Raw genomic sequence first — 16,588 nt, forward strand, 5'->3', positions numbered from 1 at the left:
GTACGTGTGTTTAAGGTCCTATTCTTGTGAAACTGTGAAAGATTAGCTGGTCGTAGCGTTGCAGGGAAAGGCCAGTGTGTTTCATTATCTGAACAAACAATCAAATCAAATCACAAAGTGAACTTCCCCTTCAATCTGAAAATATCTCACGTGCCTTTCTGTTACTTTCTGCCTGATAACTAACATTAAGACAATCGGCTACAAACACACACAAAGGGAACTGCCACTGTACATTCCGTTACACCGTTCATATTACCAGTGTTTATAGCTGGCTTTCAGCTCTCACCCCTCGGCCATCAGTGTTCAGAGTTACTTGGATCGTTTCTATGTATTTTTGGAAGATAAATTGAAATAATATGGAAATTTGATGGACTTTAAAGAAGTACTTATTGAAATGAGAGTTCTCTTGTTTCTGTTTTGGGGGGAAATCTCCTGCAAGTGCAGTTATTTTGTATTTTTGGACAAACAATTTGCAACAGTAGAATTAATTTGAGTTTAAATCCAGTGGATTTGAGATGGTATTCTGTGAGGTAAAGAAACATAACTTGGATCTTTTGATCGTTGAAAAGTATTTGATGATGATGATGATGAAGATGACGAAGAAGAAGAAATGACCCCTTTAGTTGTATGATATGTTTATTGTAGTTTGGGAGACCCGATAAAAAAACGTTTAACGCTCCTATCAAGAGCATAATTTATTCTGACAGTAGCCTCTCTGTAGCTTGTTTTGTTTCTTTACGATTGTTTTTGTTTTTATTTTTGTATTATGATTAAGTTATTATTATTTTTCCTTTACATTCCAGGTTCAAACTATGAATTTGGTTTTTTCTTTTGTTCAAACCTGTCAAGTAAAAAAAATAAAACTTGATAAAATAAGGACTGAATACGTTTGGCAAGCGAAGATGTCTCGATAACGGCCCAGACTGAATAGCACCAGAACCCAGTAGGCTACCTGAGAATGGCTTCGTGGACAGAGATGTATTAGCAATACTGAACTTTTCTTTATTTTGTATTAATTTCTACAAAGTCACTGAACTGATCGCCCCTTTCATTAAAACACTTTGTAACTGGGACTTTCTAATTGTCTCATTTGTCAAATTGCAACCGCAGACGTTCATTTCAAGTGTGTCCCCAAGAACCGTTTTGTTTCGAACAGCTGTCTTTGTTGATTCGTTACATCCCTATGCTTCCAAAGCAGAACATGGGAATCATCGAGTGCTGTCTAAAAATAACCTTTCCGCATGTTTTGTTTTTGCCATGCGCTGCATCATCTTCACTTGGCCTTAGTGCTACTGTTTGGTTTGTTCTCAGTACAGGGCCTTTTTTTCTTTCTTTCTAAGAGCCTCATTGTGTAAAGTCATATTGATACCACTGTGAGTTTACAAACTAGTAAAACGTACAAATGTACACTCCGTAGACGATCAGCCACTTGCCGCTTTGAGCACGTGCAGTAGGTCACTTCCTGTGAAAACCTCACAACTTCCTGTGGTGGTCCACTTCCCGTGGCATTACTGTGACTTCCTGTGGTTGTTAATCTTGTGACAGTGCACTTCCTGGTTAAAGGGTGGGGCTGTGACAGGTGTCGTATGTGACCTTTGACCTAGGCATCTTAATCTCAGTCTCATGCAGTGAACTTTAGCTGTTTTTCATCTTGTTTTTTCTATTGGAAACGTTCTACATGCATTTTGTAGTTTTTTTCCCTTGTTTTTTTATACAATAAAAATATGAAATTTATTTACGTGTTTGGTCTTTCATTGTGTTATGTTCTACTAAAACATGAATGTGTGTAAATAGCGCATACTTTATGTAAATAATCTGTAATGGTGTATAAAATAAGATATTCCTTTATTGATTCCCTTGGGGGAAATTCAGGCATCATAGCAGCATGAGGGAGGGAGGGGGGAGGGGAGGTTCAGGTATGGGCAGGGTAATAGTAGAAATATAGGCAATGAAATTAGATCTGAATATAAATATATGAGAGAAGTAAACAGTGTAAACAATATAATTAACTGAATATAAAAATATGAGAACAATAAACAGTGAATAGAAATAACTTGCCATGTGGTGGACTTTTATCCAGTGATTTTTTTATTTGCACATAATCTCACAAGGCTATTCCATTGAGCTATAATTAACAACACAAATATTCTGTGTCCTATGATGACATCACAGGATGAGATATTCAAACTAATTTACTCTCAATAACTGTCAAACTAAACAAGTGTGTGCAAAACACACTTGTGTTTGGGAGCCTTTGGGATATGTCCGAGATTATGTATAAAACAAATCTTTGTTGTTTTTCAGTGAAGTGCCCCTTTAAAGTACCATAAATCCATATATTTTTAACATGGAAAGCCTCAGTGGGAATGAAACCGTTTACCCTGGCAGTTATAGCACACCATGAACCATACAGGACCATGGTATTGTATGATATGTTGTGGTATGGTATTGCATGATATGGTGTGGTATCATATGGTGTGTGGTATGGTATTGCATGATATGGTGTGGTATATGATGAGTTATGGTATTGAATGATATGGTGTGTATCATATGATGTGTGGTATGGTATTGAATGATATGGTGTGTGGTATTGTATTGTATGATATGGTGTGATGTGGTATTGCATGATATGGTGTGGTATGGTATTGAATGATATGGTGTGTATCATATGATGTGTGGTATGGTATTGTATGATATGGTGTGTATCATATGGTGTGTGGTATTGTATCATATGGTGTGATGTGGTGGATTAATTTGCGCCGGCATATGTGGAGACTGCTGTGATCTACATCTACAGTAACTGCCACCATTAGATGTTATTAGCAGATATCAGGTCACAGGGTTGGCTTGGCATGTGTACACATATATAGACAGACATTTATCCCTGGACGAAATATAATAAACCTGTCAACATTAAACAGTTCAAATGCCTTGTGATGGACGTCATGTACAAAGATTAAATCAACAGTCATAAAGGGAAATGCATGTTATGACCATCAGATGACCCAGATCTTAAGACTGACTTCATCTCAGATCTCCTCCAGCCATCCTCCATACAAGGCTTCAGTGTGTCAATATAGAGCGACACATTTGAATGTGAATGCATGAATAGAACTACTGACTTTTGAAGCCATAACAATCTTAAGAGACCTTGAACAACTCTGACATAAATATGTATTCAGTGATGCAGTATTGCAGTGGTCGAATAAAATATGTGTAAACTATGAACTAGTTTCAGATCAGACATGCCAATATTTTCTACATATTATTATACATATTGACGAACAGATTATAGCCAGAGGCTAATTTCCATCTGTAGTCCCTTTGCAGGTTGCTGTTAACCGATCAAATTACAAATATACACAAACACATATGGACAAGTTACTAAACTACACAACCATACAAAAAAACAGACAATAGATAAAACACACAATGACAATATGTGCGACGTGGGCGAGACAACCGGACTCGTGATTAAAAAATCTAAACCATTATTTTCAATCAGGAGGTTTTTGTCTCTGAGCATGACTGTCAGAATCCACCCAGTGTGTTGTTTCGGTCGTTACCGTAGATCTCAACATTATTGTAAAATACAGAGTGCTCTGTCCATATTTAACAAGGAGAAGAATGTAGCTACTCGTAAAGAAGGAACCCCTCACTTTAAGTAGGTTACACACACGACTGTAAACAACCACTAGTCAACAAACAGTCGACATCTGGAAGAGATGTCCTCACCTGCCGCGTTTCACATAATGAGCCAATCACATAAGCCCCCCCGTGAAGTCGGGGATCCGATTGGTTGCTGGGCTGGAATGGCTTGGTTTTTGCTGCCAAGTAGGAGAGAGTGACCGCACAGCAGGGGGGCGGGGTTATTTGGTGATGAGGGAGAGGGAGAGGGTAACCTCGTTCCCAGCTTTATCTAGGGAGAGGGAGAGGAGAGAGAGAGAGAGAGAGAGAGAGAGAGAGAGAGAGAGAGAGAGAGAGAGAGAGAGAGAGAGAGAGAGAGAGAGAGAATTGAAATTGAATTGAGAGTATGTGTGTGTGAACAAGATTGAGAGAGACAGAGTGTGCAGTGAAAGAGAGACAGAGAAATATAAATATAGAGTGAGACAGAGAAAGAGAGGGAGAGCACAGATACCACAGTGCCAGTGTGTCTTTTAGTCAGTGAGTGTTGGCCTACAGAGGTTTAATTAAAAGAGCAGGGGACGTCCCATAATTAATCTCCTCTCCTAATCCCAGTAAAAGAGCAGTGCAGCATAATCACTCTCCACGATTCCATCTCAATGTTGTTTTCTACTACCGTCCACATTGTTCACCCTCTTTCACTCCTCCGTTCAATAAAGCTCTACTGCAAACCATATTGCGCATATAGATTCCCTAATGTCCCTAAAGGGATTAATAACGTATCTATCTGAACATAAAAATCAATGTAATATCTTCTGCACAGAGCTTAATAGTATGCATTGTAGCTATTCACTCACAAAAATAATTCTCTTTATGGAAATAGAACTCTTTATGGATTAAATAGTCAATTCAGAATTCTGGGACTATTTCCTATGGGGTTGTTAAGTCATGAAATATCGACCTTCCAATAAACAGTTTGCGGGGCCAAGCTTCCTGTGTTGGCCGAGGCTCTTGTCTTTTCAACACGCCTCAGTGCTGTGTCCCTTGTTGTTTTATTAGATCTAAGTCTGAAGCGGAGCGTTTGGCCTGAATAACCAAATTTACTAATGAAGTTGTCGATTGGTAAGTCTTTTCTCAGCATAATCCATGCTGTTATTCATAGATACCCACAGCTCCAAAACCAATATATAAAATAAATGCACCATGCTTCAGTTTGTACAAGCCCTGCAATCAACGTTCAAACCTACCCCCCAGAGACCCCAAAGTAAAGACGTTTGTTTTAGGATACTTTGTGTTAAAGAAACATGCCAACTTTTCGGGAAATTCGCTTATTTGCCATCTACCCTGGAGTTAAGACAAGTTAGACAAGCAGATATATACCACAGTCACAAAATACACCAAAACTTTCCTGTAAACATGTTGTGACCTGTGTATTTACCACGTGGAGAAAAACAAATTAGACATTTTCGTTTTCTAGGCAGATATATACTCGGAACGACTGCTGCTTGGGCACAGTGATTTCATTACTTCAAAAGCCCAGTTTAAAAAAAAAAGAAACAGAGCTTTTGAGGTGATGAAATCACTGCGCCCAGGCAGCAGTGGTTCGGCAAAGAAGAGTTCAGAATATATCTGCTTAGAAAACGAAAATGTCTAATTATTATTTAAAGAAATTCTCCATGTGGTAAATACACAGGTCACATGTTCACAGGAAAGTTTTGGAGTTGTATTTGGAGTGCATTTTGTGACTGTTGGGAAATAGGCTACACTGTCTGGCACACCTACATCCAGTCAATGATGCTAAGCTAGGCTAACGTGCAGCTGTTCCCTAAGCCTAATGCAGAAGAAAAGGTTATGTATCTGCTTGTCTAACTCCAGGGTAGATGGCAAATAAGCGAATTTCCCCAAAAGTTGGCGTCTTCCTTTAAAGTTTTTTTCATTCACATTAGTTTTGTGGCTAACTGTGGAGCAGCTGGTTATCCGGTATGAAGCACAGCTTCAGATGTCTGCTGTGCAAACATCATCAGTAGGAAATAAGACTACACAACCAAAAATCTTTAGCCATGTGCTCAGGCCACTAGAAGCAATATACAGTTCATGAACCTTAGATGAGAGAAGGAACTGGGTTGCTCATGCAGCAAGTACAACATACCTGCTTTTGTCTACGACACACAGTGATCAATATACAGACAATACAAACACAGAACTGCTACATAATAGTCAGACAGAATCCTAGCCAACCCTGCCTATAATATCATTTGTTCATCCCTTTCACATCACAGGTTTTACCAGTCTGACAGGTTCTACAGGTTCAACCAGCCCCCAGTCCCAGGGGCCAACTGACAGTGACAGTCCCAGGGGCCAAGGATGGGCTCAACAAAGTGTATGCACTCTTACCGACATTGGCACTGTACTGATGCTGCCTTATTTGGAGGCAAAAGATAGGCTAATAAATGTAGGCTAAGTCACCAGTCAGCCATCCAATTGGAGATGGGGGTATGGAGCATGCTCAGATGCACTGGTGGAATGACGGACGGACGGACGACAGAATTTATGGATTTGTGGCCGAATTGTAACTGCACAAGTGTCATACTCTAATGTTTGACGCAATATGGTGCGTGACATCTCCTCCATTTTACCCTCGTTGGGCATTCATACTCATTTGCATGTCTGGAATGCCCCTCCTTGTATTCCGTACGCAGTGATGATAGGATGATGTTTGAAATAAGACGGATCCATGTTGACTTAAATGAGTCATGAGTGGAGTCATGTGAATTGACCTATCCCGTGCTCCGCCCTCTTTTCTTGATCCTCCAATCACAACTGTTGCAGTCAGAGTGAAGCAACAGTTATAATTGGATGATCAAGAAGAGGGCGGGGCTTGATAGTTCAATTAAGTCTTTGACTCATGTGAATCCTGACTCCCGTCAATCACATTTGCTAATTTGATAAACAAGGGTCCAATCAAATAAAAATGTTGTATTTAGAAAATGTCAACAAATCGCTCTCACCCAAGACAATCAATTAGTCACCTAGTAATTTTTGTTTTGTTTGATTGTGTTGCAGAGTGTCTTTTCCTTTGGGGGTTGGTGGGTAAATGGATGTGCATATGTAAAAAAATTTAAATTAAAAAATATATATATCTAAATAAAAGAAAATGTCAAAAGGTTTTTGTTCATCGTACCTCATTACGAGTCCAAAAGTATTTGTACCTTTTCTACACACCAAGAGGAAGACACAAAGAAAACATGAAACTCAAATCCATTTATCAATCGTGTTTTTTTTATTATAAAACGTAAAAATTCCGTTGTGGGGTTGAAACATAACGGACAGACCGACAGACACTACGAACACTGTTACCAGCTAACAACCGTCAAGTGTAGAGGAGAACATGAAGAAAAGAACTCTCAGAACGGACAAAAACAACATATTCACTTCCGTTTGCTGGAACAATTAATGATATAAATAATCCAACTAGAGAAACACTCTAGACATGGAAAACACAAAAAGGTCTGTGGTTTCTGTCCGTGTATGTGTGCGCGTGTATGTATGTGCGCATGTGTGTGTGTATGTATGCGTGTGTGTATGTATGCGTGTGTGTGTGCTGCATCATTGTCCCGTCTACACATCTCTCCTCTCCATGGCCAGTCGAGGTGTGTGTGTGTTGTTCACAGGGGTCCCAAGCACTCGACCACACCGCTGCCTTTGTGACCATCGAAGAAGAAGAAGTTCCTATGCGGAGCGTCCCGTTGGGAAAGAGCCTGGGAGGACCGCGAAAAAAAGAAGAAGAAAACAAAACAGTCAAATGCGCACACACGTTCATCCCTCAGCCTGGGTCTCACACTGACGTAACCTCCAGGGTGAGGCTATGTGAGGTTAGCGTTTGTGTGAGATCAGTTTGCTTTGCCCAGTGAGACGGCGCTCGGGCAATTACAGTATGTTTCATCATCGCCATGGAGACAGAAGCTTGGCCCTGTGCCAGGAAAACACTAAGAAGGATGTCTGACTGAACTGATGTTATTACCCAGACCGCACGCACGCACAATTATCCTGACTTATCCTCCTCTCTCTACCTCCGAGGTCAGCATAACTCAGCTAAATTATTTCTAACCTACTTGGTGTCTGAAGCGAATTACACTTCAGTGCGTTCAGTTATGTCCTGTGAGGGTTGTCTTTTTCACAATGAGGGTTTTCAGTTTGTCAAAAACCAATCGAATAGTCATCGAATCAAATAGCGATACTGTGGTTAGACATTGGATTAGATTAAATTAGATTTAAATGTATTGTCATCATACAGCACAAGTACAGTACAACAAAAAGAAGTTTGGCATCCAAGCAGAGTGCAAATGAAAAACAAACGGTAAAGTGCAATAGTAATATACAATGTACAAGTGATTAAACTGGATATCAAATATATCAATTTGTACTACTGAGATGTACGTGCAGAGTTGTAGTATTACAGTATGTACAGTTGTACATGTATAAAGACACTATGGTAGTAACTTAAGTCATACTAGCCAGCAGCGTAACTAGTAAGAGTAGGTAAGGGATATGTACATATATAGATATAGTATCTACACATATGTAAAAAGGATTATTATGCAGGTATGTACAGACAGATGTGGGTATATATATATATACGGTAAGAATAAATATATACATGGTATATACAGCATTATTGTACATGCCATCATACAGAGTTATATGGGTTATATGCAGGTGTATAAGTAAGTACTGTATAGAAACCGGTAGCGATTTGCACTGATGTGGTCAGGCAAGCGCTACCAGAGTCTCATGGCCAGCACAAAGAAAAAAAGGAATTTTATCCCCAGGCCATCAGGATGCTCAATGTGGACTCTATGTAACACTGTCACTAACCCATCCATTCTACATCCATTGCACACAACATCCACATGCACACTCACCTTTACTTTAGACACGTTTAAAAAAAAAAATTATATATAAAACATTTTACATTACACCATGTAATGTAGTCTATTTAATCCTATAGGATTTGCACTACCTCTTCTACCAATTTTTTGCTATTTGTTTTTGCATTTTGTACATTTAGCTCTGTATATTGTATATTTTGTATAGTGTGACTATTGAGGTAGGTAGTTATGATTATTATGATTACAGTGTAGGGCAGTTGTAAGCAGTAGGTAGGTATGCATTGAGTATAGGCAACAGAGTTAAAAGTTTACATTCGTTTTGTGGCTGAAGTTCAGAGTTCAAAGTTCAGAGTGTTGGGCTCTGTGTGAGCGGAATTTAAACAATTCCCAAATCAGGTTACCTCACCTGACCCCAGTCCTGACGTTAATTATAATTATGTGTGCTCTCTTTGTGACTGGTTCTTTTGCCTCTTGGCAAGTCTTGTTATAGTAAATGACAAAACAATGACAAACAGTTCCCCAACTGTGACTGATCTTGTTCAGACAAAAGGTCAAGTGTGTATGTGTGTGTGAAGGTGTGTTTATGCCAATTTGCTAAAAGGGGGCGTGACAATGGGAGTGTCCTATCGCAAAAAAGGTTGCAGCTATTGCAAATTCATGAGTGAACTGTACCTCTGACACACGAGAGTAGCCAATAATTGACCTCAAGCCCCGCTCTCTTTTCTAGATCCTCCAATCACAACTGTTGCTTTCCACACGGACAAACTACTTACCACTTACTGCGACTGAATAAATAATGTAACTAAGAGTGGGTTCATGCATCGGTGTCTCTCACCTTGACAACCTCCTGTCCCAGGACACCGCCGACCACAGCGCAGACTGGGGCCATCTCAGAGAAGCAGTAGCTGGAGAGGAAGTGTGTTATAAAGAAGCTGCGTTAAAACCACGTACACACAAAGACACAGATACAAACGGCCAGCTCTGAAAATCATGATGAAAAAATTGATACCTAGAAAATCCTTTGACATGAAAGACGGTAAGCTAATTTCCCAAAATGCTGGTGTATTCCTTTAAGACCTTTGCACGGGTCTGTTGTTTTACAACTCTGTACATACATCTGATTAGCACTACATTCAGTAGTACTAATTTGTATATTTTATATCCAGGTTAATCACCTGTACATTGTATATTACTATTGCATTTTACTGTTACATTTGCACTCTGGTTGGATGCCAAACTTATTTTCATTGAACTGTTCTTGTGCTGTATAATGACAATACATTTTTATCTAATCTGATCTAGTTGGCAATGCTGTTTGGGGGGGAATTATGGGCCATGTAATACAATACTTAGTGTGTAGTTCCATAGTATATTTATAGGCTTTTTAGACTTTCCTTTGGCAACAGGATGAGGTTTCTTCCTTAGAGCGCTTACCCTCATCATTAGGGCACCAGTATCTTGTGTTATATTATCAATTCAGACCTTTGCTTGCAAAATAGCCTTTTTTTGTTTTTAATTTCTTCTCCTCAAAAGAAGAGTGGACAGTCCAGTCTTTATTGAGAAAGTAGGACGGTAGACAGTGAGACAAGAGTAGGGGAGAGCTGTCCCCGACTAAGGATTTGGATAGTTGACTTTGATTGGCTGAAATTGGCTGAAATTTGCAGATAGTCAAGTTTTTTTATATTATTCCATTTGGGCTGTGGGGGTGCTTAATGTCTGAAGGAGTCGACTGAAGGCTTCTTGTCCTCTGCGAAAGCATGCAATTGGTCCACTGATGGATACATCTTGATATTTGTCTAGTCTAGTGTGTTCATTAGATGGGTGAAATCCTCTTTTAGTGCCTCTGTGCTAATTTTCTTAGGCAGTTAGCCTTGCTGGTATGCGTGTCAGTAGTGTTAGCCACGCTTCTATGCCTCTTTGCTTTTGGAAAGAATAAAAAAAATATATATATTTTTTTGATTTTCTTTTGCATTAGACTAACGGCGTCGGTTACACCTAGGGTGTTTTCGTTTCGTTTTCAAGATGAGTTTCGCTTTCCAGGTCGCAACGTAGTGGCAGCCGAATTAGACATTTGTTTTGCAACCTGAGCACTTTCGTTTTGCCTCCTGAGCACAGTGATGTAGTACAATGCCAAAGCAGTAGGTGGCAGTAGGTGGCGAACATGAAGGCAATTTTCAACCAATCAGAACTTGAATGTGCCAATACACTTCCTGCAAAAAAAATCAACAAGCAGCCATCTTTAAATGCCTCCGTGAGCTATTTAGCCAATGTAGTTTTTTGATTGATTGAAAAGTTTATTAACAGATTGCAGAATGGGTACAGTACAGTACAGCTCAATACATACAATTGTTAAGAGGATGCAGACCTGAGAAAGACTTTCGTCTTGTTTCCATCAGGGTCCCCCATTTTCAATTCATCATATGACATACAGATAGACAGTACTGCTACATCTATACATTTATGACATACCAGATTTTCAAATACAGTACTGTTTGTGATACTAAAAAAAATCCAGAAGAAGAGTGTATATACATTTGACATAGAAACTGTGCATTGGGGGAGGTTGGGTAGGTGGGGTGGGGCTGTACATTGGAGGTGGGGGGGGGGGGGGGGGGGGGGGTTGGGTAGGGGGGGGACACACTGTACATTGGAATACTGACATACATTTGACATAGAGACTGTACATTGGAGGAGGTTGGGTAGGTGGGGTGGGGTTGGGTGGGGCTGTACATTGGAATACTGACAAAGCCATGCTTGGTCTTTATTGTACAACTGGGTTAGGACATTTGTAGGGGCCAGTTTTGAATTGCAGTCTCCCGTAGGTGTTCTTTGAGAGTGTTTTTGAAGGTGGGTAGTGATTCACATTCCTTTACAGCTTTGTGTAGGGCGTTCCACATTGTTGTGGCATAATTGCGAAACGTGTTTAGTCCCTTGTTTGAGCCGAATCTGGGTTTTACATGATTTGTGGAGCTCCCTCTGGTGTTGTGATCGTGGTATTCACTGACCTTTGGGAAGTATTTTGACATGTACATGGGTACCTTGGTCGTGTAGTGTATCTTGTAGACCAGGCCCATTGCAAGTTGCTGTACTCTGTCGTCTACTCTAAGCCATCCTAGGTTGGCAAAGTGTGCAGGGGTGAGGTGGGTTCTAGGAGTCAGGTCAAGCAGTAGTCTGACTAGTTTGTTTTGAGATGTTTGTAATTTGGTTTTTAGTGCCTTTGAGGTGCTTTGGTACCATGAGGTGCAAGCATAGTCGTAGTACCCTTGAATGAGTGCTCCTGCCAGAGTCTTCAGGGTATTCTTGTTTACCAGGGAGGAGATCCGGTACAGGAATCGAGTTCGTTGATTGACTTTTTTTATTACATTGGATGCCATTTTGTCACAGGAAAGATTAGCCTCTAGGATGGAACCCAGGTAGGTAATTTCATCTTTCCTTGTGACAATATTGTCACCCACTGTAACTGAGAAGCCGTCTGTTTTGCTGAATTTGTTATTTGAACCGAAGAGAATGGACTCTGTTTTGCCCATGTGTAATGATAGTTTGTTGTCAGAGACCAGCAGGGCTGAGTCGTCCGCAAACAGGAACAAGTTGCAGTCACAAGCTGACGACATGTCATTTGCATAAATTAGGAACAGTAGTGGTCCTAGTATGCTTCCTTGTGGAACACCACAGTTCACTGTGAGGGGGGGGGATAGGGTACCGTTTACCTCCACCATCTGTTCTCTCCCCTCCAGGTAGGATTGTATCCAGCTCACTGATAAACTATCAAAACCAATTGCTTTTAGCTTGTCAATCAGAATGGTGTGATTGACAGTGTCGAAGGCCTTTTGTAGGTCTAGCATGACCATGCCGCAGTATTTGCCCGCGTCCACCTCTTGCTTGATGTGGTCATTCAAATAGAGAAGGCATGTGTCAGTGGAGTGGGATGTTCTGAAGCCAGATTGGAATTCGTAGATTAGATTTTTATCCGTAAGGTACTTTTCGACCTGTTCGTATACTATTTTTTCCATGACTTTCGAGATGGATGTAAGGATAGAAACAGGGCGGTAGTTGCCTGGGTCTAATTTGCTGCCCTTTTTGTGCAGGGGTGTTACTCTCGCTATTTTGAAGTCCTTGGGGACGTGTCCCTGTTTTATGGAGAGGTTTATTATGTGTGTGATGACGGGTGATGGCGGCTGCTGAGTCTGAGGAATTTGGAGGGGATGTTGTCATGGCCAGTGGCCTTGTTCGGTTGGAGGGCGCTCAGTTTATTGAGTACCTCATCTGTAGTTACCATTTCCAGTTTGAAATCGTCTTTGTGGACGCCTAGGTTCTTGTAGTATGCTACTATGTGTTCTACCCCATACTGCCCTGAGTGGGAGGGTAGTTTGTTTACCAGTGTTGTGGCTATGTTTGTGAAGAAAGTGTTTAAGTAATTGGCTACATCCAGTTTGTCTGTGATGAGCGTGTTGTCCGTCTTTATGTTTATGTTTGAGAACCTGGTTTTAAGTTTTTTACTGCAGCCTAGTTGATTATTGAGTCATTTCCAAAGTTCACGTGGTTTATTTTTGTTTTCCTCAGTTTTGAATTTTTTTTTGCAGTTTTTATCATGGAGTTTACGTCATTTCTTAGTCTGTTTCTTTATTTTTCAGCAAAGAAAGTGCAATAAAAGTGCAATAAACTCAACGGATACATTCACTGTGTTCTGCCTCTCATTTGTTGATGAAACAAAACTAACATCAACACAATTGACCACCAAGAGCGGATAGTTTAGTCTCACAAAAATATCTCTGATGTTGTTAGCTACATGCTAACGTGAATGGAATATGCCAGTATAACAGTATAGCATTGTGGCTAGCAGCTAACGTTAGCTCACGTTAGTTAGCCAGCCAGCACCAAACTGATTATATCAGGAGCTATCAGTAGCTAGATAACATTAGACAACGCCTCATGCATTAAACAAAGGTGAATAGATGACTGGGCCATTTTGTTTAATGCTTGTTAAGATTGAAAGAGGAGCTCTGAGCTAACAGGGTCTGGTAGCTAACGTTAGCTCACGTTAGCCAGCTGCTCATGCAATCGTTAATGCTAGCAGAATGAATGGATGTAAACTTTATTTAACAGATTGCAGAATGGGTACAATACAATACGGCTCAATACAAACAATTGTTAAGGGAATGCAGACTGTTGTAGCTTGGACTGGGGTCCTTATAACAATAACTTGACAACACATGGTAGCTGCAGCTATTTGGGACAGCTCTGTCGTAACCGGAAGTTGGTGAGGGCACGCAGATGTCGGTATCTACTGCGCATGGGCGTTGAGCAACAACGGCTCTGCGCAGATTACATGAGACGTTGTCGGCGAGTTTTGACGAGTATCCAAAACGAAAACACCTTTTCAGCGTTCCCGCTAGGGCAACGCGTTTTCCTGCCAAAAACGCATTTCTATTTAACTGGGACAGCAAACGTATTCATTCAGCAACAAAACGAAAACAAAAACACCTAGTCTAACTGTAACTGAGGGGTACAATTCCCTGACTGTATTACTAGATATGATACTTACTACCACTACCTTTGTACTTAATATTCGGCCACCCAGTACTCGGCATAAATATATTATGATGAACACTGTCACGTAGATGAAACGGATCCAACACAAATGTACGAATTAGAAATAGGTCTTTATTTCTACACAGCGATGGTGTGTAGAGCAAGCACTTAATCAAATCAATCACATTTATGAATGGGAATTAGTATGCACTTTTATGGCAAGAGTATTCGTTGGTATATCAATAGAGAATGTCCAATCTCTGAAGGCGCAGGTGGTACATATACGACCTGGAATAGTTAAGGAATAACAGCAATGATACTTCAATGATTATAGACTAGACACACTAGGGGGGGTTAATCCGGTCGCTTGTAAGCCGACAGGAGTAGGAAGGGGGGGGGGGTAGAGTCCGGCTGCCTCATCCGGCCAAGGGTATCCCAGGTGAACCCACTGTAGTGCCGTTCAATGCGCCGGCGATCCTTGGACCACAGATGAAAGCAGGTGGACTCTCTGTGAGCCGGCTCTCTCCGGTCCACGGGGGAGAGACGTGAAGCGACCTCGTCTTGCAGAGCGTCTCCTCACCTTGCGTCCTCTCCAGGGGGGGGGGTTCCAACACACGGCAGTGTCGGGGGTCTTTATCCATGGAATAATCAACGTATACAAAGCATAATCCGTGCCTGGGAAGGCGGGCTGTCGTCGGTAGAATAATCCGGTATACAGGTCCACTCGCTCGTCGGCTCTGGGGCTCCTCGGGTGCAATCTCACATGGGGTCGATCATCCTGGATAAGCAGCCAGTTTTCTGCCCGAAACGATGGGGTACTGACTACGGTAGTATTCTCACCGCACGAAGCACTATATATTAACAGACTATTATTAGCTTAATAGACTACGTCCAACTCGACGATATAGTGCCAAATATGACTATTCAAATATTAATATACACGATGTCTCAATACCGATGGTAGGCCGAACTTGGCCTTACTCCCACACGTGGCGTCGCGGGGAGGCTTTACGTCTGTGACTCTATTGGAGGGTAAGAAACTGGACTGAAAAGGGAGTCCTACTTTAGTAGCGCAGTATATATACGCACTATGAACAAATAGTCCCATTAGTGGTGCGGTAGCCAGATTCCTACGCGGAACTAGGACTTGTTCGTACATGTTGAGCGGTACGTTTGAACTGGGTCTGGGGGGTATGGCAGCCTGGCACCAAGGTCTCGACCAATAGTAGAATGGAGACTATTATGGGATGTTCAGTAGGCTAGAATGGATATTCAATGCATATTGTACAAGGAATATACAAGGGATATCAGGGAATATTAGAGAATATACAAATACAATTAAATATATATATATATAATAAATATATATATTCGGTTTAATCTGGCCCTTCACAACACTAACCATGGCCTAAGAGGTTGGCAGTCGACTACGGCTCCTTTCGATCGATTAGTAGACTATTCGGCTAATCGGGGTCAGCCCTGAGACACAGGAGAGAGGACAATGGAAGTGTCAGGACTCCCAGACGAGCAAGGACACAGGCAAGGACAGACCGTCACCGTACCACCCCAGGGCATGCAAACTGTGACTTTTAGAGTGTATATTTGTCTATAGTTTTAAAATCTGATTTGTGTATCGTTTTAAAATCTGATTCCTCTATAGTAATAGCACTGAAGATTTGGTAACAACTAACAGCTGGCGAACTAATGGCTTCGGAACTCTTAAGAGGCCTATTAGCAATGTCTGACCACTAAGTGTGTCTGACTGTTAACCACCAAAACATACACGCACTACAACGTATATCATGCCAGTTAGGGTACCTTGTGTATACTGCACCTTGCGTATACGGTTTACTTTTACACTTACTCATAGTAGTATATAATCAGATAACATTTTCTTTCATTACCTATATTTATTGTAACACATAATATAACCGATAGGGCATACAGCCCAACAGAGATAATTGTTTACACTGTTTATTATTTTTCTCATGTTTTTATATTCAGATATAATTGTATTGCCTATATTTATGTCTTTCTACTTTCTTTCTATTGCTCTGCCCATATCTGTACCTCCCCTCCCCCTCATGTTGCTATGACGCCCACATTTCCCCAAGGGGATCAATAAGGGAATATCTCATCTTATCAAATCTTTTTTCCTGAATGGACAGTACCTGACAAAGTCGTGCGGCAGCAGTTCACTGCTCACCCCCATGGCCTCAAGGACATCGTCACGGATCTGTCTCAGAAGATGGCTGTCGTCTGCAAAGGACTGTGGGTCAGGGTCACGACCTTTGTCTGTACGGAACTTCAGCAAAACTGTGGACATGGGAGGAAAAAAATTAAATAAAGTGTAAACGAGTACTGATAAATAAAATAAAATACAAAAATACAATAGAAGTAATTTTTTGTAACATTACCTGTTCAAGTGACTTTAGCTTGGGACCAAATCAAACACAATCAAACTAAAAGTGATTTCCAGTGTGAATTACCATGATATGGAAAGATCCCATCTAATCTAAATGTTGCACCCATCTAGAGAATAGGAT

General features: G+C 40.9%; 2 protein-coding genes across 3 annotated transcripts in view; one reads left to right on the forward strand and one right to left on the reverse strand.

The window, feature by feature from the left end:
* bbc3 (BCL2 binding component 3) overlaps window positions 1-1,722 on the forward strand; it is an 8,427-nt gene extending 6,705 nt beyond the window's left edge. For both annotated transcript variants that reach the window (XM_084330941.1, XM_084330942.1), the window contains exon 3: window positions 1-1,722. This exon is cut by the window's left edge. The gene's annotated coding sequence lies outside the window, so the exon portion shown is untranslated.
* A 5,170-nt stretch (window positions 1,723-6,892) lies between these two features.
* Window positions 6,893-16,588, reverse strand: part of sae1 (SUMO1 activating enzyme subunit 1) — a 31,858-nt gene continuing 22,162 nt past the window's right edge. The window contains exons 7-9 of the mRNA XM_084330932.1: window positions 16,214-16,358; window positions 9,349-9,418; window positions 6,893-7,382 (exon numbers count right to left, since the gene is read on the reverse strand). Coding sequence (XP_084187058.1) covers window positions 7,290-7,382; window positions 9,349-9,418; window positions 16,214-16,358 — 308 coding nt within the window. The 3' untranslated portion in view covers window positions 6,893-7,289. The remainder of the gene's footprint in view (window positions 7,383-9,348; window positions 9,419-16,213; window positions 16,359-16,588) is intronic.

The sequence above is a fragment of the Notolepis coatsorum genome (assembly GCF_963971535.1).
Source record: "Notolepis coatsorum genome assembly, chromosome: 1".
NCBI classification, from domain to species: domain Eukaryota; kingdom Metazoa; phylum Chordata; class Actinopteri; order Aulopiformes; family Paralepididae; genus Notolepis; species Notolepis coatsorum.